Source organism: Carcharhinus amblyrhynchos, chromosome 25 (assembly GCF_965287045.1).
Source record: "Carcharhinus amblyrhynchos chromosome 25, sCarAmb.v2.hapA, whole genome shotgun sequence".
Lineage (NCBI taxonomy): Eukaryota > Metazoa > Chordata > Chondrichthyes > Carcharhiniformes > Carcharhinidae > Carcharhinus > Carcharhinus amblyrhynchos.
The window spans coordinates 27,236,228-27,261,112 of record NC_137348.1 but is presented as its reverse complement, the minus strand read 5'-3'; the positions used below and the strand labels follow the sequence as shown (position 1 = coordinate 27,261,112).

The 24,885-nt window shown below is 44.7% G+C and overlaps 1 protein-coding gene across 5 annotated transcripts in view; it reads right to left on the bottom strand.

The window, feature by feature from the left end:
* Nucleotides 1-24,885, bottom strand: part of akna (AT-hook transcription factor) — a 168,322-nt gene that overhangs the window by 83,768 nt on the left and 59,669 nt on the right. For all 5 annotated transcript variants that reach the window (XM_080211889.1, XM_080211891.1, XM_080211892.1 and 2 more), the window contains 2 exons: nucleotides 13,563-14,836; nucleotides 9,248-9,322 (listed from right to left, as the gene is read on the bottom strand). In XM_080211889.1, the coding sequence (XP_080068015.1) occupies nucleotides 9,248-9,322; nucleotides 13,563-14,836 (1,349 nt within the window). The remainder of the gene's footprint in view (nucleotides 1-9,247; nucleotides 9,323-13,562; nucleotides 14,837-24,885) is intronic.

Sequence of the window (24,885 nt, the reverse complement as noted above, 5' to 3'; positions counted from 1 at the left end):
GTACAGCTGACTCTGCAAAATCCGTGAGTGCAAATCTCGACTACAGCCCATTCCCACACCTGTGAAAATGGTAGGTGCCAAATGTGGGGGCGCGCCTTCCAGTTTCTGACCATTTTTTGCAATGACGGACAAGCTCTCCATTCTTCTGACAATCCGGGCCTGAGTCCCTGAAAAGACTGAATTGTATTGAAACAGGAAACCTTGAGAAGCAGGCTCTGCGGTTGATAAATACTACACTGCATATAAGCATACTGTGTTTCATAAGATCAATTTGTCCACCCGTTTCACTAAATGTAAGGTTTTTTATTTTTTGCATTCTTCCAAACAATATTTGGACTTGCCAATGTTCAAACTTGACAATGTTCTTTTATTTTTACTTTAAATAACTGAATTTAAAGAACTTTTACTCAGAAATCAGCTGTCTGGATTTTGTTAGTGTTGGCGTTGTTCAGTTCTCAGTGCTCCCGGGGGTATCCTTTCCTGTTTGAGGCCCCTTCTGAGGTTACACACCAGTTTTTTGTTTCAGGTCCCCATGCTCAAGGTCCGGAGTAATTCAATCAGCATTTTCTACCTTTCAAAAAAGCCCAGGACAGAAGGAAGGAAAACTTTAAAAAAAAACAGAATTCCAGAGTGGATTGGGCAGGGGTCAGGAGGGAATGTCACCGAGGCTTTCCCAGGTCAGCAGAACATTCAACTTAGGATCACCTTAGAACGACATCTTAGTCTTTCTCCCAAATCAATATCAGGTGCGATTATGAGAAGAATTAATCTTTCATTTAAATAACTTTTTTTCAATGAGAAAATTGATTCACATCAATTTTTTTTATTCATTTACAGGGTTGGGCCAGCAGTTATTGCCCATTCCTAATTGCCCTTGAAGGGGTAATTAAGAGTCAACCACATTGCTGTGGATCTGCAGTCGTATGTGGGCCATAAGGATGGCAAATTTCCTTCTCTGAAGGACGTTAGTGAACTGGATGGGTTTTATAACGATCGACCATACCAGCCAATTATAGTGTTTGCCTTCTGCTGTGGCAATCCTACTGAAGGGCCACTTAGACCAACATCACATTTTAAATACAACAACAAGTACTTTTGTAGAAATGTTCATGGCTTGATGCTGACGCTGAGAATTTCTTCCAGCTGGTTATTCCAGTTAGGGTTCAGGTGAAGTTTGGGATTTGGCATGTTTGTCCACAGATCTCTGAAGGCGGAAAGGTATGTTAGTAGGGTGATGAAAAAGGCACATGGGACACTTGCCTTTATCAATTGAGGCATTGTTTACAAAAGCAGGGAAGTCTTTGAGTTGTATAGAACTTTGGTGAGGCCACAGCTAGAGTACTGTATGCAGTCCTGGTTGCCACATTATAGGAAGGATGTGATTACACTGGAGGCGTGCAGAGGAGATTCATCTGATGCTGCTTGGGGTGGAACATTTAAGTTATTAAGAGAGGTTGGGTAGGCTTGGGTTGTTTTCACTGGAGCAGAGAAGACTGAGGAGTGACCTGATCGTGGTGTACAAGATTATGAGGGGCATGGACAGGGTGGATAAGGAGTAGCTTTTCCCTTAGCTGAAGGGTCAGTCACAAGGGGACATAGGTTCAAGGTGACAGGCAGGAGATTTTAGGAGGGATGTGAGGAAAACTTTTACGCAGAGGGTGGTGAAGGTCTGGAAGGCATGTTTGGGAGGGTGGTCCGGGGCAGGTTGCCTCACATCCTTTAGAAAGTACCTGGATGAGCACTTGGCACGTCATAACATTCAATACTATGGGCCAAGTGCTGGTAGATGGGATTAGGTGGGAGTTTAGGTGTTTCTCATGTGTTGGTGCAGTCATGATGGGCTGAAGGGACTCTTCTGTACTCTATGATTCTATGATTTCTTCAGAAAGTAATGGTAAATGTATGAGGGCAGGAGGAGAACTTTTTGCTCTGCATCTTGACTAGGCTCTCACTATGTGTAGAACCTTCCCAGTCCCATTGGGGTGGCTTTGAAGGTGGGACCATGAGGAAGGAGGAGGGCACCAGGTCAATGGACTGGTGAGTTCTCACCTCAGACAATATCGGCAAGGGTGAGGTGCGAGCGTTAGTGTCTCTCTGCCAGACTATTAATCCAGGAACTCAGCTCTTGTCCCGGGGGCCAGGGTTCAAATCCTGCCACGGCAGATGGTGGAATTTGAATCCAATAAAAAATATCTGGAATTAAGAATCTACTGATGACCATGAAACCATTGTCGATTATCAGAAAAACCCATCTGGTTCACTAATGCCCTTTAGGGAAGAGAATCTGCCGTCCTTACCTGGTCTGGACTACATGTGACTCCACAGCCACAGCAATGTGGTTGGTTCTCAACTGCCCTCATGCAAGTAGGGATGGGCAATAAACGCTGGCAAGCGAGTGACGCCCATGTCCCACCAATGAATAATAAAAAAGGTAGCTCACCCCTTGTCAGTGGACTGCTGTCTTTCCAAAGCTATGGGCTGTTTGATGGGCCCTGCAGACTCAGAAACCCATCCACCATCCCTAATTGGACTGTGGATATGACAGGTGGCCAATGAGGTGGTTGGAGGTCCTGGAGGACTGAAGCAACAGCAGAGCTGTCAGCAAGTCTGGGATAGGGCTTTTAATTGGTCGTTACCCATATTTATTTTTAACTAGCTTAAATTCTGCCCTTTATAAGTAATGGAGGACCCCCAGCAGACTGCCAGGGCAAGGGTGACCATGATCGGGAATCTCCGGCCGTTCACAACCACCGCCCTATCAGCGAGAATGGAGAATTTGATGCTGAGCCAAATTTCCATCACTGCAGTAGGACTGGAAAATCTGGTCCTATAATAGCTGATGCCTTCAAGCAAAACAGTACCAGTGAGATTTCTGCCTTATAACTATTTTCTCATGTTAGTTTATATAAGGACAGAACATTGAAGAAGAATGAACCATTTTCTCATTCTCTACAGGGGAGCACAGCAGGTTAAGTATGATATGAGTTAAATGCATCTTAAAATTCTCCTATACTACCTAAGAAATACCTTCAATGCGTCAAGTGGCATTTCTCATATCAGTCATCCTGTGTTTCTAAAAGTGAGAGTTTTGGCCAAATTGTTTCCAATTCTATTTGTGGACTTGTAGCAGATACGTCTTGGAATTTCCCTGAAATCCAGTGAAAAGCACATTCCGAATCTAAACATAGCCTAATGTGAAAACGGATTAATGTCATTCTTCACAAGGCTTGCCTCGTTGCTATGGGACAGTAGGTGAATGCGAAACAAAGAAATAAGCAGCATTTGGCAACAGTTTAACACCATGTGTATCCACTCAAGTTCAGGCATGTCACTAGTGCCACAACTGTTTGCCAACCTGTTTCCACTGCTTGTTGATAGTCACTGTTGTGAAACCTAAGGAACTCTGCAAACACTTGAGCTGAATAAATCCCCACACCTTTTCCAGGAACATCCCATTCATTGTAGAGCATGATAAGCTGTACAATACCATAATTTCCAAGATGCAATGCTTCTCCCCAGGAACTAACTGTGTATCTTCCCTCATAACCTCATAACCAGTATGTGTGTATCCTTCCTGCCTGGTTCCTTGCATCTTGTAACAGACCTTTATCTCAGATTCCCTAATCTGAATAACTACTTGATTTGGTCAATTTGATTTATTATTGTCACAAATCCTACAGTGCAGAGGGAGGCCATTCGGCCCATCAAGTCTGCACCAACAACAATCCCACCCAGGCACTATCCCCATAACCCCACATATTTACCCCGTTAGTCCCCCCAACACTAGGGTCAATTTAACATGGCCAATCAACCAAACCCGCACATCTTTGGACTGGGATACCGTGAGGAGTATACAGGTAAAACATACTGTTCATAAAGTACATAGAGGAGAAGGAAAGGAGGCGGTGCAAAATATGGTGTTGCAGTTACAGATAGGGTGAAGAGAAAGATCAGCTTAATATATAATAGGACCATTCAAAAACGTTTAAAGTTTATTAATTGGTGCCACAGTAGGCTTACATTCACACTGCAATAAAGTTATTGTGAAATTCCTCTAGTCGCCACACTCTGGCGCCTGTTCAGATACACTGAGGGAGAATTTAGCATGGCCAATGCACCTAACCAGCACGTCTTTCGGACTGTGGGAAGAAACCAGAGCACCTGGAAGAAACCCATGGAGACACGGGGAGAATGTGCTGATTCTGCACATACAGTAACCCAAGCTGGGAATAGAACCAGGATCCCTACCGCTGTGCCACTGTGCCGCCATACAGGAGTTTCAGCGTGTTTATAACTGACTCCTAAGAATGGATCGCTCTCCGCACACAGAAATAAACTCATTAGCCTCTGCTGAGTAAACTGTTGGTTATATTCCACCATTCAGAATGAGAATGAATTAAGAATCAGCACGGGCTTACAATAATTCTGGCGAGGGAATTTGATATTGCAGGTTGAGATCAGGAAATGCTTTTCATAACTCACTGGTTGTGCATGATATTACAGCCACCAATCCCCCTGCTTCTTCTCTGGAAAAATCTGGACTCAATCATATCAATAAAGAATGAGGGGCACAATCGTTTCAAATTTCTAATGAAGTGACTGGGAGCCAGACCCAATTCTCTTCTTTTGCCAACCCTCACAATCTGTTCGATTTTAACAAAGTGCTCATTACAAGGAAGAGGGCATCTGCACAATTTAAAAAAAAACTACCATCACATCAGCCAGGTGACATTACCGACAGGCTTTCTCACATGGTTATTAAACAACACTGGGCTGCAAAAGCAAGCTGGATACATGGTGTAAGAGAGTGCAGCACACCATTACACAACGTCTCGGTAGCAGCTACATTCTCAGTGCCGACTCCTGAAAAGACGTGACAACCCCATGCAAAAGAGTCTTCACCAATGCTGTTTCCTAAACCTTTGGTGTTTGTTTCCTAAATAAATGCACATGCCAACACCTTTACACACACAAAACAAAACCTTTTGCCAAAAACAAATCATTACATGCAAGAAGAACACTGCAATAAGCTGATGCAGACCTTCCCCTTTCTGATTGATGAAGGCAGCACTCATTTCATGAATGGTTGCATTTCATCATTGAGTTACAGAATCCCTACACTGCAGGAGGAGGCCACTTGGCCTATTGAGCCTACACCGATAACAATTCCACCCAGGTCCTATCCCCTTAACCCCATATTTTTACCCTCCTAATCCCCCTCGCACTAGGGGTAATTTAGCATGGCCAATCAACCTAACCCACACATCTTTGGAGTGTGGGAGGAAACCGGTGCACCCAGAGGAACCCCATGCAGACACGAGGAGAATGCACAAACTCCACACAGACGGTCACCTGAGAGCAGGATTCAATCTGGGTCTCTGGCGCTGTAAGGCCAACAGTGCTAACCACTGTGCCATCGTACCACCCATTCTTGGAGCATTGGGTGACGTACTTTTACTTTGATTCACCAGAATTACAGCCCTGTTATTGTGTGTATGCCATTTAGATCAATGCTCTGCCTGGATCTTGTCTCTGGTAACTAATGCTTACACTCAGCGTGTCTGTCAAGAGAACTATTCAAACAATGAAGACACTGAGGGCAGTGTTAAATACACCCACCCACAAATGGGCCAGCAGCCACCTTATTGTACTTTATCATGAATATACATTGCTACAGAATGGAACGTTCTTTTCAATCACTGGAGGTGGAGCAAGGTGAGAGGAGTGGGCGGGGTGTGCATCGCATTGCCATTGACTTCAAAAATAATGCTCCAAACCTCTGAAATCTCCTGCTCAGGTGGTGCTCACAAGCACAAAACTGGCCCAATAAACTCTGTGATACATATATTGTGACATTCTTCATAACCTTTCTGTCTCGTGGTTGCACATATGAACAGGCATTGAAAAAAAACACCTAGAGGGCCTATTGCAGAAAACGGGCTACTCGAGCCGTGATGGGAGAAAGCCATTAAGCACCATTATCTGTCATTATCTTGGTCCCGGTCCATTCACACTTTTGAAAGGAAACAGCTTAAATTAGCTGCTAAATGCAGACAACTGGACCCTGACTAAGATAGAATCATAGAATCATAGAGTCCCTACAATGCAGAAGGAGACCATTCGGCCCATTGAGTCTGCACTGACAACAATTCCACCCAGATGGATTCTCACAGCTCTTGTGCTGAAATCCTCAGTTGTGGAGCTCCTAAACAACAGTTTCTACAGATTCCCCAATATGTCAGCTCCTTGCAAATGGTCAAAATGACAACTTAATGCATTAACCCCTTCCAACTGCCAAAATTGTGATTTGATTTGATTTATATCTGTCACATACATTAGTACACAGTGTAAAGTATTGTTTCTTGTGCACTATACTGTTCATAGAGAAGGAAAGGAGAAGGTGCAGAATGTAGTGTCACAGTCATAGTTAGGGTGCAAAGAACGATCAACTTAATGTGAGGTAGGTCCATTCAAAGCTCTGATGGCAGCAGGGAAGAAGCTGCTCTCGAGTCGGTTAGTACATGTCGTCAGACCTTTGTATCTTTTTCTTGACCAAAGAATACAGAAGGGAGAATGTCCGGGATGCATGGGGTCCTTAATAATGCAGGTGCTTTTCGGAGGTAGTGGGAAGTGTAGACAGAACCAATGGATGGGAGGCTGGCTTGTGTGATGGACTGGGCTTCGCTCACGACCCTCTGTAGTTTCCTGTGGTCTTGGACAGAGCAGGAGCCATACCAGCTTTGATAATTTCATTGCAGTGTTAATGTAAGCCTTACTTGTGACTAATAAATAAACTTAAATTTACAACCAGAAAGAGTGCTTTCTGTGGTGCATCTGTAAAAGTTGGTAGCGGACATGCCAAATTGTCATTGTTTGAGATCTGACCCACTACGGTGGTGTCATTAGCAAATTTGAAAATCGAGTCGGAGGGGAATTTGATCACACAGTCACAGGTGTATAAGGATTATAAGGAGTCGAGGATTATCATAGAGTCAATGGGTGGGATTCTCTGGCCTCCCCCGCGGTGTTTACCTTGGTGGTGGCAGGCAGCACACTGCTGGCCAGCAGTGGGATCTTCTGTTCCACCGCTATCAATGGGACTTCCCATTGATTCCACCCCATGCCAATGGGAAACACACGTCAGGGGCGCGCCATTGGCAGGACCGGACAATCCTGCCGGCATGAAGTGCCAGAGATCTCCCCCACGTAGTGTTTTACAGCATAGAAATAGGCCCTTCGGCCCATTGCGTCTGGGCCAGCCAAACACCTATCTATTCTAGCTCAATTTTCCAGCACTCGGTCTGTAGCCTTACATTCTATGATGTTTCAAGTGCTCATCTAAATACATCTTAAATGTTGTGAGGATTCCCGACTTGACCATCCTTTCAGGCAGTGAGTTCCAAATTCCCACCATCCTCTGGGTGAAAAGTTTATCCTCAAGTCCCATCTAAAACTGCTCCTTGTCTTAAATCTATGTCCCCGGTTATTGACCTACTAGTAAGGGGAAAAGTTTCCTCCCATATGTATCTCACAATTTTGCTTCAAATCATTGCTCAGTATCCATTTGGCAGATGCTTGTTTTTCAAGTGAGAAACAGGTAGCCATGTTTCCCCCCTCCCCCTCCTGAGAAACCATTGTGAAATGAAGGCTTCAGGGCCCTTTTCCGTACGAAGCAGAATTAATGGTCTTTACTCCCTATTCCTGCGTCCACCAGTACAGAAAGAATCATAGAATCCCTACAGTGCAGAAGGAGGCCGTCGGCCCATCGAGCCTGCACCGACCATAATCCCCCACCCAGGCCATATTCCCATGATCACACATTTTTATCCTGTTAATGCCCCTGACACTAAGGTCAATTTAGCATGGCCAATCCCCCTAACCCGCACGTCTTTGGAGTGTGGGAGCAAGCCATACCACCTGGAAGAAACCCATGCAGACATGGGGACAAGGTGCAAACTCCACACAGACAGTGACCTGAGGCCGGAATTGAACCTGTGTCCCTGGTGCTGTGAGGCAGCAATGCTAACCACTGTGCCACCATGCCATCCATGTGATATGTAATAACATATTACATAGCATCTCCTGCACAACTGGCTATTTGGTCCAACTGGTCCATACCAGTGTTTATGCTTTAAACAAACCTCTTCTCATACCTCTTCATCTAAGCTTATCATCATATCCTTCTAATCCCTTCTCCCTCCTGTTAGTCTACTTTCCCTTGAGATGTATCCATTTTGTGTATCTCAACAACTTCTTGTGGTAGCGCGTTCTAAATTCTATAACTCATTGCTGTTGAAGAAGATTCTTCTGAATTTCCAATTGGATTTATTGGTGACTATCACACATGTAAGACTTTAGTTAATTTTCTGCAATCATTGAAACAAAGACTTGCCTATCTAATGGGTCTAAGTTTCTGGTCACAACAACTTAAAGAATTTCCTTCATGCATTAGTATGTCGGTTGTAGCTGAGATCGTAGTTCTTTGGCCTCTAGTTTAATTCCCACTCCAGGACTTGGGCACAAAAATCAAGGCTGATACTCTAGTGCAAATATGAGGGAGAGCTGCACTGTCAGAGATGCCATCTTCCAGAGGAGGCATGAAACAGAGGCCCCATCTTCCTACTCAAGAGGATGGAGAAGATCAGATGGCATTTTTTCAGTGAAGACCAGAGTGGTTATCCCCATTGCCCTGGCCACTGTTTAACTCTCAGTCCAAACCACAAAACAGCACAGAATGTGGTCATTATTGCATTACTATTTGTGGGATCTTGCTGGGCACAAATTGGCTGCCACATTTCCTACACTACAATAGTGACTACACTTCTAAGCTACCTCAGAAGATCAGCCAGCATAATTCAAGGACCCCACGCACCCCGGATGTACTCTCTTCCACCTTCTTCTGTTGGAAAAAATATACAAACATCTGAGGTCACGTACCGACCGACTCAAAAACAGCTCCTTCCTTACTGCCATCGGACTTTGAATACACCTCGCATTAAGTAGATCTTTCTCTACACCCTAGCTATGACAGGAATACCAGATCCTGCATCCTCTCCTTTCCTTCTCTATGAACGGTAGACTTTGTCTGCATGGCATGGAAGAAACAATGCTTTTCACTAGCACGTGTGACAATAATAAATCAAATCAAATCATTGGTGTAAAAACACTTTGAGGTGTTTGGTGTCAAAAGTGTTAAATGAACGCAAGCCTTAGTATTTCTTTTCATTTGGTTTCAGCGTCTTCCTACCTTAGCTCCAATCCGTAATCGATCGATTGTGTTTTCTGCTTCAGCGTATTTGGTTAGGAGGCGGCGGTAATCCTCCTGTTAAGAAGAAACATCCAAAAAATCCCGGTGATTTGCCTCATATATACATCCAGGGTGGCAAGAAGTACAGGTCAGCTGGAACTAAAACACTGGCAGCTGGTCGGCTTTGCACATCTCGGACAGGTATACAACGGTTCAGAAATAATTGTCATAATGTTTGCTGAGCTATTTTTGGCAAACACATTAAAATCGGAAGCACTGATGAAATGTGAGCAATAACTTTAGCACGAGTATCATTGGGACGTAACATGAATAACAATCAAAGTCAATTAAGGGTTCGTTCTTGGTGATCGGAGTGGAAAATGTGTGACCCGTTCTGTCCACCGTTTTAACACGAGCACTAACCATATTTATTTCACATGGGTTGCTCCCTCTGCTGAAGTAGCAAATATGTTTATGTCTTGTCAACAAATTAAATATTTGCCTCCTGATATCACAGTCATTTCAGGGCACACAATACTGACTCAAAATTCCCCTTATGGAAGGAACTATCTGCTGGGAATAGCTCGGTGCACCACTGAGGGAGTGCCACACTGGTGTAGGCACTTTCTTTCAGATACGACAACAAATGAGGCTTTCTAGTTGAATGCAAAGATTCCATGGCACTACTTCAAAGAAGAACAAGGGCATTCTCTCTGAGGCCCAGGGCCATAATTATCCCTCAGCTAACAACAAATTATCTGGTTATTATCACACTATTGTTTGTGTGTTCCTGAACCACAGCTTTGAACGGCAAATTGTGCGGAGGGTGTGGAGAGTCTGCAGAAGGATCTAGATAGGCTGGGTGAATGGGCCAGGAAATGGCAAATGGAATTTAATGTTGGCAAGTGTGAGGTGGTCCACTTTGGTAGGAAGAATGGTAGGAAGGACTATTACTTACGGGGCGAAAAACTGCAGCAGGTGACGGTGCAGAGGGACCTCGGGGTCCTTGTGCATGAGTCGCAAAAACCCAGCTTGCAGGTGCAGCAGGTGGTCAGGAAGGCGAATGGGATGCTGGCCTTCATAGCGAAGGGGATTGAATATAAAAGTAGGGAGGTCTTGCTGCAGCTGTATAGGGCATTGGTGAGGCCGCAACTGGAGTACTGTGTGCATTTTTGGGCGCCGCACCTGCGCAAAGATATTTTGGCCTTGGAGGGAGTGCAGAGGAGGTTTACTAGGCTGATACTGGAGTTGAGGGGGTTGAGCTATGAGGAGAGGCTGAATAAACTGGGCTTGTACTCGTTGGAGTTTAGAAGAATGAGAGGAGATCTCATTGAGACGTATAAGATGATGAATGGGATGGATAGGATAGAGGTGGAAAGACTCTTCCCGCTCAAAAAAGACAATAGGACTAGGGGGCACAGCCTCAAGATAAAAGGGGGGCGGTTTAGAACGGAGTTGAGGAGGAACTTCTTCACTCAAAGGGTGGTGAATCTCTGGAATTCTCTGCCCGTTGAAGTGGTGGAGGCTGCCTTGCTAAATATTTTTAAGATGCGGGTTGATGGGTTTTTGATAAGAGAGGGGATTAAGGGTTATGGGGAGAGGGCGGGAATGTGGAACTGAGCAGCGACAGATCAGCCATGATCTTATTGAATGGCGGGGCAGGCTCGAAGGGCTGGATGGCCTACTCCTGCTCCTATTTCTTATGTTCTTACGTTCTTTGCACATGTGCAGTGGGAGAGAGCATATCCTGAGTGAGGCACAGTCAGAGTGTGGGTACGGGGAATTTGGAGCGCTGTGGGAATTGAACTGTCTTTCCTTTAGTCTTTAAATTTTGTACGTTCCATAGGACAGTTAAAAGGTTGATTAGGCAACTGACTGAGTGGCAGTTAACTGTCAACCACCCGAAGCCTGATTAGGTCCTCAATAGGTGTTGATTCCTATTGAAGCTTCACTAGTATGAGCCATCTCAGCTCATCTCAGCTACACTTAAGAAAGTGACTATTGAAAGTGCACGATCAGTGAGCTTTTCACATGAGCAGTGGACAGGAGCACAACCTGAGTGGGACACAGCCATAGCAAGTGTGGAATCAGGAATTTGGAACGCAGCAGGAATTAGGTGCCTCTTCCAGCGCCAGATTTCTGACACAGTCAGCTCCATGTTGGAAATAGATGCAGTGCTTCATTATGTATGCAGGGAGGAGATCTTAATGTGATTAGCGGACTGAAGTCTCAGGGCCTGCAAGAATCTCCCGCTCCCCAGAATGTCACTCCAGCAGGGAGTTCCAAAGACACTCAACCCTCAGACAGAAGAGATTTTTCCTCATCTCAGTCTTAAATTGGCGCCTCTCGAAAGCAAGAACATCCTTCCTCAGAAAAGGAGACCAAAACTCCACATAATATTCTAGGTGTGGCCTCACCAAACCCTGTAAAATTACAACAACGCATCCCTGCTCCTGTTCTCGAAACCTCTCGCAACGAAGGCCAACATGCCATTTGCTTTCTTTACTTCCGTGGAGCTAGCGAACTGATCCCGCTGGAGTGAAGGGGGGGGGGGGTAATCGGGGCCCCCCCCAGAGGGTTGGTCGTGGGAGGGTGTCCCCTTGGCATTGGCACCCTGGAAGTGCCATCCTATGCCCCCTGGCACTGCCCTTGAGACAAGGTGCCAGTGCCCAAGGGGCACTTTGGCACTACCCATCGCATATGGGGCAGGGCCAGAGGGGGCATGGCAAAGTGGGGGCTGATGACGCAGGCCTAGGGAGGTGATCAGCGGGGGTTGGGGAGGTCCCACTGCCACTCTGCAGTCAGGATCGGTGGGGTAAGAAGGGAGGCCAGCAGAGCACCGATCTCGGGGCTGACCGATTGGCACATGTGCAGTAGCCCGCTCTGCATACTAATTTCAGCCTCTCTAGGCCCCGGCCCCTAAAATTTAATGATATTTATACTGGTGGCCTTTGTGGTGCACAGAGTGTGGGAGATTCTTCTCTGAACTCTACTGAAAAATACAGCGTGAATTACTCCAATTTTCATGCAAATTCAACACTTAGAATTTTTTGGGGGAGAATTCTGGCCATGGAGTGGGGCTAAGGGTTTTTGTTTTCAGGTCAGTGACCTGTAACCAGTGGGGTTCCACAAGGATCAGTGCAATTATTTACAATAGGTATTAATGACTTGGAGAAAGGAAGCAAATGTATTGTAACCAAATTTGCAGATGACGCAAAAATAGGTGGAATGGCAAGTTGTGAGAGATGTAAAACCTTTACAAAGAGATATTGATAGGTAAAGTGATAAATGGAGTATAATGTGAGAAAATGTGAAGTTCATTTTGGAAAGGAAAACAAAAGAACAGAATGGAAACAAACTACAGAAAGCTGCAGTACAACCTGACTTGTGCACAAAGCACAGAAAGCTGGAACACAGATGAAGCAGGTAATCAGGAAGACTAATTAAGTGTGGCCCTTATTTCAAGGGGGTTGGAGAATAAGAGTAGGGAAGATTGGTGCAACTATACAAGATACTGAACAGACAACATCTGGAGTACTGGTCCCCTTACTTAAGGAAAGATTGCAGCTAGTTCAGAGAAGGTTCACTAGGATTATCTCTGCTATGGAGGGATTGTCCTATGAGGAAAGGTTATTCAGCTTGGGTCTATACTCATTGGAATTTAGAACAGTGAAAGGTGATCTCATTGAGATATATCCTTAAGAGCTTGACAGGGTAAATGCTGAGTTTCTCCTCATGGTAGAGTCAAGGACCAGGAGGCAAAGACTCAGAATGAAGAGGTGCCAATTTAAGACTGAGATGAAGAGAAATTTCTTCTCTGAGAGTTGAGTGTCTTTGGAACTCCTTGGCCAGAGAGCTGTGGGAGCAGAATCCTGGTGTATAAAGCTGCGACAAGTAAATTTTGATCAGTAAGGGAATCAAGAGTTACAAGAAAGGGCAGGAAAGTGGACGTGATGAATATTGCATCAGTCACGATCTTATTGAATGGGGGAGCAAGCTTGAGGGGCTGAATGGTCTAATCTTATTCCTATTTCTTCTGGCCTTGCAACAGTGACAACACTTTTTAAGTCCTCCAATAACATTGAAAATCTTTGGAGCATCCTCTGGGGTGAACAGCGCAAGCCTTTCTCTTTTACATTCGCAGTGAGGGTGAAAATCGAGCATCAGCCCCTTTACTAGCTCATTTTAACCCAATCCTCAAACTGGGTTCTTGCTCAATCGATCCAGGTCAGCTTAGCAAATAGCCTTCAGCATTCTCCTATTGCTCACTCAAATTAGAAACAAAGTTAGCAACGCAGTGTTTCAGTCAAATTACCTGCAGTTGGTAAACCATTTCCGTTGCTTGCTGCGGCGACTGGCATTCTCCCACCACCTTTACTCCGGGGGGTGTCGGGGTGATCAGAGAACATTCGTTGCTGCTTTGCAGCACTTGGCGGACGATCTCTGCAGGAGAGTGGAGTAGAAACTGCGAATCATTTCTGTTGCCTCTCAGGAGGGCAGGTTTAGCCCTGGGTTTCTGATAGGCCTGTTCATCCTTTGGAAACTTAACCCTTGGCTCCACTTTGGAGAAATCTGGTAGCGGGTAATTAAGCTGGCCTCGGCCATACATTGATGTCTCTGAAGTTATCTTTCTTGATAATGGCTTGGATGAATTGCTTCTTGAAGTTCTCACATTAATTGCTGACCTTTGGGGAGTCAGTGCTTTTAGTTGCCGGTTTGCCTTCGAGTTCTGAGCAGTGTTGCTACCCTTTAAAACGTGCGGTTTATCAAGGGTATAAGGGTATTTTTGTTGGTGAGTTAATTTAACGTGTTTGTTCGCTGCTGCTTTAAGTTCCGATCTGGTGCTTTTATCTTTGTGCGTTTCGTTAGCGGGTCCAGAATCCTGATTTCCTCTCGTTGAACCTTTTCCTTTGTTTGAAAACTGACCCACCGACTCTTCGACACTGTCGGTACACGACGATTCCGGAATGGTCTCCGCCTCGATGTCTGGGCCACTTGCCAGGTCTTCAACCGATAGGTGTCTTAACAACTCCTGATTAAAATGCAATGTTGTATAATTAAACGAAGAGTTGTCCTGCTTCTCCTCCCTAACCTCACCATCAGATGCTAATGCCTTGTTATTGTGGGACGATTCTAACATATCTACTTGATTGGAATAAGTGGCTTCAAAGTCCTCGGAATAACAATCCTGCGCCGAGAGACTGGAATCTTTCTCCTCAATTTTTGAGTAGCTTGTGCTCTCGTCAGACTGGTCAGAAAGTTTATCCACATGGTCCCGTATACTTGGCACAGAGAAGTCATCGCCACGATCCAGTATACTTTGTGCTTTGTTACACACTTCATACCGGCGCCACGGATCTCTCAGTGAGCTGGGGATTGTTTCTTCATTTTGCTCATCGTATGGCAGGTCAGGGTACTCCTCGACGCTGTCCTCCTCCTTGCTGGTACCCACCTCATTTTGAAGTGGAAAGCTCCCCTGCTCCTTCTCGTCTTCAGTCATGTCAAGCTGACGGTCCCTCTCAGGACGCCTGTGAGATTTTGGATTCTGGTGCTTGAGAATCCCATCTTCCTCCAGCGGTTCCGAGTCATCTAGGAATTGATAAAGAGTACATTGTTAAGGCCAAACCAAAAGATAGAAATGGGGCTTATTTTGACTTTGTACTAGAGTGCAAAACTTGCACTGTCAACTTGACTGTCTGTTAAACATTCTCCAATGGAAGAGAAGATCGTGAGAGATATTTAACCAGCAGCTGAACTGTCGTCAGGCCTTTGGCAACATCAACCAAGCCAAAATAATCCCATCTTATGTTTGCCAGCAACACTTTGTCATTTGCATCTTTCCAAGCAACTCAAAATATTCTGCACTGTCCCACTACCAAATTAGACCACCGTATATGACGAATATATGGAAATTATTTGCAAAAACATTGCCATTCAATTCAAAGCAGCCAGGACTTGGTGAGTTGAAGAAGTGTCTGGTTCTGTGCTGCTGACACTACTTTCACTAACGCAAATAATTTTAATCCCAACAGTTAGTTGCTTTTATGCTTTACGCGAGTATCTAAGAATTTGAACATCAGGGTGGCATGGTGGTTAGTACTGCTGCCTCACGGTGTCAGGGACACGGATTCGATTCCTGGCTTGGGTCACTGTCTGTGCGGAGTCTGCACGTTCTCCCCGTGTCTGCATGGGTTTTCTCTGGGTGTTCTGGTTTCCTCCCAAATCTAAAAGTCGTGCTGGTTAGGTGCACTGATCGTGCTAAATTCTCCCTCCCGAGCATGCGCCAGAGTGTGGTGACTGGGGATTTTTATAGTAACTTCATTGTAGTGTTAATGTCAGCCTACTTATGACACTAATAAATAAATTTAACATGTCGTCTGCTTTTATCATGTTTCTTTTCCTCCCATTACTTCAGGAGATCTGCTGACATGAAGATTAGTAATTTATCTGAGAGCACATTGTATTCCTAATTTGCATTGGGAGATTGTTGGTTGCATTGGCAGTGTATTGGTTTCAGAACGTTACATATTAAAAAAGTCCTTGGAGTCTACAGTATCGGTTAACTAAGTCTTTAATAATCACTAGAGCTATTTATACATGTACAGGTTAGGAGCTATCTCCATGTTCAGGTCTTTAAACATCTCTGCTCAACCTCACACTGACCCTTAGGTCTGGATCACATGCGTCCTTACCTCCCTGTGTGGGCGATAATGCACTCAGTCCCAGTGCCAGGCTCTTAAACTACACTTCCTCCAAGTCTTTATCTGATGTATTTGGAGTTATACTAGTTCACATCTTATATTATCAGATTCATGAATTTACATTGTTGCTACCACATTATTGCTATTACTGTGTTAACATTAGATGGCACAGTGCTTAGCACTGCTGCCTCACAGCGCCAGAAATCTGGGTTCGATTCCAGGCTTGGGTCATTGTCTGTGTGGTGTGCACATGTTCTCCCTGTGTCTGCATGGGTTTCCTCTGGGTGCTCTGGCTTCCTCCCACAGTCTGAAAGACGTGCTGGTTAGGTGCATTGACCCAAACAGGCGCCAGAGTGTGGCGGCTAGGGGAATTTCACAGTAACTTCATTGCAGAGTAAGCCTTAATTGTGACTGATAAATAAACATTAATGTTCAAATTTTTGGTGGGCAGCACTGTGGCACAGTGGTTAGCACTGCTAACTCACAGTGCCAGAGAACGGGGTTTGATTCCCGGCTTAGGTCACTGTCTGTGCGGAGTCTACACGCTCTTCCCGTGTTTGCGTGGGTTTCCTCCCACAGTCCAAAAGACGTGCTGGTTAGGTGCGTTGCGCCGAACAGACATTGGAGTGTGGCAACTAGGTAAATTGCACAATAACTTCATTGCAGTGTTAATGTAGGCCTTACTTCTGACTAACAAAATAAACTTTAAAACTTAATTTAAGCTTTATGAACAACATTCTCGCTCCCCCCTTCTGCTCCTTGAATTATACAGGTTCAGGTGTCTGCAGGCCTTATTACTGTGTGCAAGAAATATCTTTGAAGTCCGTCAACTTTTAATTGAAGATCTAGCTTTGCTGAACTTGTTTGTACAAATTCATCACTCAAGCATTTCAAGTCCCCTTCCAAGTGTTCTTCTTCCTGTGAGCAACATTCCAATGTTCTCATCACTTCTCATTTTTCTTTAACAAACTTATCACTCGTGCGTGAAAGTTGATTCACTGCACTGATCAGTTTTTCCTTCGCAGAGTATAATTCCTTAGTGCTATCCCTCAAGCTCACATTTAAAAAGTAAAGTTTATAGTTTATTCATTAGTCACAGGTAAGGTTACATTAACACTGCAATGAAGTTACTGTGAAATTGCTCTAGTCGCCACAGTCTGGCACCTACTCGGGCCAATGCACCAAATCAGCACGTCTTTCAGAATGTGGGAGGAAACCGGAGCACCTGGAGGAAACCCACGCAGACATGGGGTGAACATGCAAACTCCACTGTGAAGCAGCAGTGCTAACCACTGTGCTGCCTGTTTTTGAGATATCTTACATTCTTCTGTGAGAACTCCCACCTTGGTTTGCCCTTCTTCTTCTTGATTTTCATCTTTTCGTATCTCTCTGGAAATGTAGTATTTTTTTCAAGGCTCCTTCCAAATGTGCAACTGCTTTCTTCAGCTCTGCGGTCTCTTTCCTATACCTCCTGGAACATGAAACATTCCTGTGCCTTTCCTGCCAACTAGTTTATCAGTTGTTTCAGAGTGACATTAAACTAGTTTTGTTTCACTTTGTGATATTTGAGAGGAACAAACTCTGACCTGAGGGATCATTAACCTATGCAAAGGACGATCGGAGTTTTCTTCTGCTTTCAGTTTGAGCTGCTGCTGAGCTTGAGTTTTAGTTTTAGAAGGGGCATCAAATTGGAAAAAAGTCTCTCTCTCTCCCTGGTTTTGGAAATTCTGCTGGTTAGCTGAAAGTAAGGTCTTGCCTTTCTGAAGGGGGGAGTTGGCTGTTGTTACTTGCTCAGAGCTCCTGGTGTTCTGGGAAGCTGTTTTGACTTCAAACTGTTCTGAGTTTATCTAGAGAACTGCAGACTTCATCCAAGGGTCTCAAATCTAGTATCATGTGAGCATTAGTCTTTGCTAACAAGGCATTTGAAGTTAAACTATTGCTTTGTGCAGTTTTGGGCACCGTACTTATGCAAGGATATTTTGGCCTTGGAGGGAGTGCAGAGGAGGTTTACTAGGCTGATGCCGGAGTTGAGGGGGTTGAGCTATGAGGAGAGGCTGAATAAATTAGGCTTGTACTCGTTAGAGTTTAGAAGAATGAGGGGAGATCTCATTGAGACGTATAAGATGATGAATGGGATGGATAGGATAGAGGTGGAGAGACTCTTCCCGCTCAAAAAAGACAGTAGGACTAGGGGGCACAGCCTCAAGATAAAGGGGGGGGCGGTTTAGAACGGAGTTGAGGAGGAACTTCTTCACTCAAAGGGTGGTGAATCTCAGGAATTCTCTGCCCGTTGAAGTGGTGGAGGCTACCTCGCTAAATATTTTTAAGACGCGGGTTGATGGGTTTTTGATAAGAGAGGGGATTAAGGGTTATGGGGAGAGGGCGGGAATGTGGAACTGAGCCACGACAGATCAGCCATGATCTTATTGAATGGCGGGGCAGGCTCGAAGGGCTAGTTGGCCTACTCCTGCTCCTATTTCTTATGTTCTTATGTTCTTATCCTTCTTATCTATAACTTCCTTATCTGTGGAAGGATGTTCTTGCTATAGAAGGGAGTGCAGTGAAAGGTTATCAGTCTGATTTCTGCGATGGCAGGACTGTCATATTATATTCATTGGACTTTGGAAGAGTGAGAGGGGATCTCATAGAAACTTACAGAATTCTAACAGGGTAGATTCAGGAAGAATGTTCTCGACGGTGGAGCAGTCCAGAACAAGAGCTCATAGTTTGAGGATAACATAAGAACATAAGAAATAGGAACAGGAGTAGGCCATCCAGCCCTTCGAGCCTGCCCCGCCATTCAATAAGATCATGGCTGATCTGTCGTGTCTCAGTTCCACATTCCCGCCCTCTCCCCATAACCCTTAATCCCCTCGCTTATCAAAAACCCATCAACCCGCGTCTTAAAAATATTTAGCGAGGCAGCCTCCACCACCTCAACGGGCAGAGAATTCCAGAGATTCACCACCCTTTGAGTGAAGAAGTTCCTCCTCAACTCCGTTCTAAACCGCCCCCCCTTTATCTTGAGGCTGTGCCCCCTAGTCCTACTGTCCTTTCTGAGCGGGAAGGGCCTCTCCACCTCTATCCTATCCATCCCATTCATCATCTTATACGTCTCAATGAGATCTCCCCTCATTCTTCTAAACTCTAACAAGTACAAGCCTAGTTTATTCAGCCTCTCCTCGTAGCTCAACCCCCTCAACTCCGGAATCAGCCTAGTAAACCTCCTCTGCACTCCCTCCAAGGCCAAAATATCCTTGCGTAAGTGTGGCGACCAAAACTGTACACAGTACTCCAGCTGCGGCCTCACCAATGCCCTATACAGCTGCAGCAAGACCTCCCTACTTTTATATTCAATCCCCCTCGCTATGAAGAGGGGTAAACATTTTAGGACTGAGGTGAGGAGATACTTCTGCACCCAGAGAGTGGTGAATCTGTGGAATTCACTACCACCAAAAGTAGTTGAGACCAAAACGTTGTGTGATTTCAAGAAGAAGTTAGATATAGCTGTTTGGGATCAAGGGATATGGGGGAAAGTGGGAGCAATCAGCCATGATCATAATGAATGGAGAGTAGTCTCACAGGGCCAAATGGCCTCCTCCTGCTTCTATTTTCTATGTAATGTTTCTATGCTTGACATTTTCTGAGCTGGACAGTCACGAGAAAGATTGAATAATTAATTCAATTTTTTCTTTTACGAGCTAGGAGGCCACATGTTGAGGGTCAAACTGGGGGATCAAGTTTAAGTGATGGGTTTCTTTCAATGGCACCTCTGATAAACACAGAAAATAGAAGCAGGAATAAGCCTTTCAGCCCTTTGGCCTGCAAATCCATTCATTATGATCATCCAACTCCATAACCTTTTTCTGCTTTCCCCCCAGTTCCTTTGACCCCTTTAGTCCCAAGAGCTAAATTTATCTCTTTCTTGAAAACATGCAATGTTTTGGCCTCAACTACTTTCCGTGGGAGCCAATTCCATAGGCTCACCACTCACTGGGTGAAGGCATTTCTGCTCATCTCAGTCAGGGGTAGGACACTGGTCAGCATTGCTGCTTCACAGTGCCAAGGACCTGGGCTCGATTCCCGGCTTGGGTTACTGCCTGTGTGGAGTTTTCAACATCCTCCCTGTGAAAACCATGCTGACATGGTGAGAATGTGCAAACTCCACAGAGACAGTCACCCAAAGCTGGCATTGAACCTGTGTTCCTGGCACTGTGAGGCCCATTGTGAACAGCAACTGGGACTTGCTGTTTGATGGGATCCGCCAGTCATTGGGATGTAAGGCCTACATTCCTAGCATTCCAGCACTGAAATTCATCTATCACAATACTCATCTGCGTGACAGGGAGAAGGACTCTTTAGCTTGATGGCAGCATCCTGTTAATGGCAAATACCACTCATGTTTCTGTTGAATGGTAGCAGTGTGAAACAGCTAGCTTCATCTGTTGCTCAAATTTTTGAGATACCTTGCCATTCCAGAGTAGCACTTTTCAGAACTAAAAGTGAGTTTGTGTGATTATATAACACAAAAAATGATCTGATCGGGGTAACCATTATCCCACAGGATACCTCTGATGTGCCCTATTTCAGCATCAGGCTTGCAATGGTGAGCATCTCCGGCCCAATTTACAAGGTTGCTGATAAGGCCAATCTTACAGTGCATGGAACTGTAAGAAGAAACTGTATATTGACCAGTGAAGGCAGAATTGCGGCAGACCTTTTGTAGAGAACCCCCCGGCAAATTTCTCAACTCGCATTCAAGTATGTTAATTCCTTTAATGCATTTACAGTGAAAATTATCATTCAAATTACTTTTTCTTGGTGCTCTTTTGAACAGCATGGGTGGGATTTTTTGGCCGTTTACACCAGCGGAATTCTCCAGTCTTGCCAGCAGTGCACCCTCGTCCACGGATTTCCTGACAGCACAGGGTGGTTTCAATGGGAAATCCCACTCACAGCAGTGGGATCAGAGAATCGTGCCACCCGCAAACAGCACGGTGCTCCCCGCCACCAAGAAACAAGTGACTGGGAGGTTGGAAAATCCCGCTCCTGATGTTTTCTGTTGTGTATTTTTATTTCTACTGAACTCTAATTTAAGGTGAATAATGACCGAAACTTACATTGCAGCAAAACTATCCTGTAATTTAGTTTGGAGGAAATTTATAAAGAAAATATGAGCAGCCTTTGAGATAAGCATCAAGCACATTCACCCAGGCTGGCAACCTCGAGCTCAATGTTGGCAAATTGCTTGGTCTGTAAATGAAGACTGTTAACTCAAGCAGGTTGGCTCCACAACACATTCCCTGCTGGCCAGAAACAGCTAAAGTTGATCCAGTTGTACCCACTTTTGAATTAAATCATTTCTGTGTTGCTACAACTGATTCTGACATCTGTTTAAATTGATTGACTGTTGACTCAGAATACCCCAAGGCTCTCTCTGCCATTCCATCTAGAACTAGGAAGCAAATTAGGCCAAAGTACTGCCTGCATGGCGACATAGATTGTTAAAACAAAATATATACTCTTATCCACATGTAAAATAACCTCACTGCTTTCAGCATTGTCTGAATCCATATGAATCATTGGGCCTTGTTATTTTTCATGTCATAAATGTGTGCATAAACTGTGCAATGACATCGATGCTCATCAGTAAAGCACGTCGGATTTTCATATTTGTAAGATTTGAGGTTTAATACATGGGAAGTGATCATTTCACTGGGAAACGTTTCTTAACAAAGACAAATTGTTACTAGTCAACAACTGTCAAAATATTAACAAGTGGAATGATAGTTCTTCAGTGATTTAATGGTAGAATCCCTACAGTGCAGAAGCGGCCATCAATTTTGCACTGACTCCCTGACAGACTATCTTACCCTAACCCTACCCCATAACCCCATACATTTACCATGGCTAAACCATCTAACCTAACATCTTTGCACACTAAGTATCAATTTAGCACGGCCAAACCATATAGCCCGCACATCTTTGGGATGGTGGGAGAAAACTGGGACACCCGGAAGAAACCCACGCAGGCACAGGGAGAATATGCAAACTCCACATGGACAGTCACCCAAGGCTGGAATCAAACCTGGGTCCTAGGTGCTGTGAGGCAGCAGTGCAACCACTGTGCCACCGTAATTTAATGGATAAAAATCTATGTTGTCTGTTCCATACTAGGTTAGCTACATTGACTTTGACTGCTTGCCAAAGAGGAGGAAAGTTTAAAAAAAGCACCACCAAGGTCAACGATCCTGTTTGCTATCAAATGACAAGTGAATGGCGCAGTGGTTAGCACTGCTGCCTCACAGTGCCAGGGACCCGGGTTCAATTCCTGGCTTAGCTCACGGTGCGGAGTCTGCACATTCTCCCCGTGTCTGCATGGGTTTCCTCCCACACTCCAAAGACATGCTGGTTAGGTGCATTGGCCACACTAAATTCTCCCTCAGTGTACCCAAACAGGCGCCAGAGTGTGGCAAGTAGGGGATTTACACAGTAACTTCATTGCAGTGTTAATGTAAGCCTAATTGTGAAACTAATAAATAAATAAACATCATTAATCAAGAATGACTTGTGATCTTAAGCAGTATAACAACATTCTCATTGGAGAAAAATGTCCATCTTCTGTGCAGATCTGAAAAATTGAGTTACTTGAAAACATAACAAAGATGGAATATTTGATTATGCAAAATAATTTGGCCGAGTTCAGAAGCTAAAATCTCTGGAGGTGGTCAAATCTCAACATTCGTTAACTCTGGATCGCAGCCAAAGGCTTTCAAAAAAACAAATTTGCCATAATTTGGATGTCACTTAAATACTCAGTGAATATTACCATGTCACATTTATACAGGACATGGAGCCTGAATATTACAATACCCCAGCTCCACCTAATTAGCAGGGCGAATCCACTAATTGAAGCTTGGAAATTGGTCTCATGAGGGGTGATTTATACCCCACAAACCTCTGTGGAAACCTGGGTAGATAGGCAATTAAAATTATCTGGCACGTTGGAAACATAGCCACAGATGTTACCTGACCTGAGCTTTTCTGAAAATTTCTGTTTTCATTTTTCAGATGTTCGGCATCTGCTGCGCTCAGCTTTTCGTTTTATTGTCCAACTTTGTCTTCCTGGCTGAGTTTAATTGTACATCTCCCACACCGCCACCCTCCCCCCCTTCCTCCCAGAAGAAGCAATCCGAATATGCCCAGAAACACTGATGTGCGGTGGAATAAAATCCAGGCTAGCTCAGGCTTTTCTCTGAATCCTGCAGGGCATTGCCTCATCACCCTGAGACCTCAGACCATAACTGGCAGAATCCGATCAAACGTGAATTATCTGCAGATTAGATTTAACACACAAATGCAGCGCCTGGACTTAATGAAGCAGCTTCTGCTCCAAAAGCTTAATATTTTATTCCCTGCTGTCCAAACGTGGAATGTTTCAACACACTGCTACATTTTTATTTGTGGATGCACGGCCGATTTCAAACTGTGCCAGTACTGAGGTTTGCTATGTTTATTGCATTTTTGTCTCCTGCTTCAGGTTTTAAGAACACCAATTGCTCACCAGTCTTGTACTCGTATTTATAGCAATAATTTCAGAGATAGTCGGACAACGATTTCAGGTAAAACGAGGTTGCATCAGGTAATTTTGTTCCTGGTGCTTCCACTTTCAGTGGCAGTCATGATGTGGAGATGCCGGCGTTGGACTGGGGTAAACACAGTAAGAAGTCTCACAACACCAGGTTAAAGTCCAACAGGTTTATTTGGTAGTAAATGCTACTAGCTTTTGGAACGCTGTTCCTTTGTTAGGTGAGTGGAGCATTCTGATCACAAACAAGGCATATAAAGGCGCACACAGTTGACAGAATACTGATTAGAATGTGAGTCTTTACAGCTAATCTGCTATTCAAGTCTTAAAGGTACAGACAATGTGAGTGGAGATAGCATTAAGCATAGGTTAAAGAGATGTGTGTTGTCTCCAGACAGGACAGTAAGTGAGATGTTGCAAGTTCAGACAAGTCATGGGGGTTACAGTTAGTGTGACATGAACTTGGGTCACATTCTGTAAACTGTGTGTGCCTTTATATGCCTTGTTTGTGATCAGAACTCTCCATTCACCTGACGAAAGAACAGCGTTCCGAAAGCTAGTGGCGTTTACTACCAAATAAACCTGTTGGACTTTAACCTGGTGTTGTGAGACTTCTTACTGTGCTTTCACTTTCACCATATTGGCCTGAAGCGACAGTGTTTCTTTTATTCCATTGAGCACCTGACAGCTCATTGGTGTATCTATTCAGTGTAACAGAGCCTGGAGATACCTGACCAAGCCCAATGGTAGTGCATGGGTTTCCAATCTGGCCATGGCCAACAGGGAAAACCTTTTCAAAAAAGGAAAAATTGATCATGAGGAGAGGGTGGGGGAGGGTCAGGGGGAAGGAGAGGTCAAAGCTGGCCTCGATTCCACACATTTATCCTTGCTAATCCCCCAAATTTACACATCTTGGGATACTAAGGGGCAATTTAGCATGGTCGATCTGCCTAAACTGCACATCCGCAGCTTGCACCAAGAAAGCGCGAGGAGGCGGGCGCCAAGTCTCACTCAGCCAAAGTGGGGATTGAATCCATTCAATGCCTTATTCTGAACACACTGGCCAACTGAGCTAGATGTACTCCCACTCATCTTTCCCCATGCGATCCCCTTAATCCAAGGACTGAACTCAGGCTGTCTTACTGACCTGACTTAGAGCTTGGAAAATCTCCGGGCCAATTGTCTCCAGCCTTTCCTGGGAATTTTCAACAGCTAATAACACCCAACAACTCTTAACCCAGTCCAAAAGCTTGACCGCAAACTTCTAGGCTGACACTCCTGTCGAGTACTTAGGGACTGCCGCAATATCTGAGGTGCCGTCTTTCAGATGAAATGTTAAACTAAGGTCC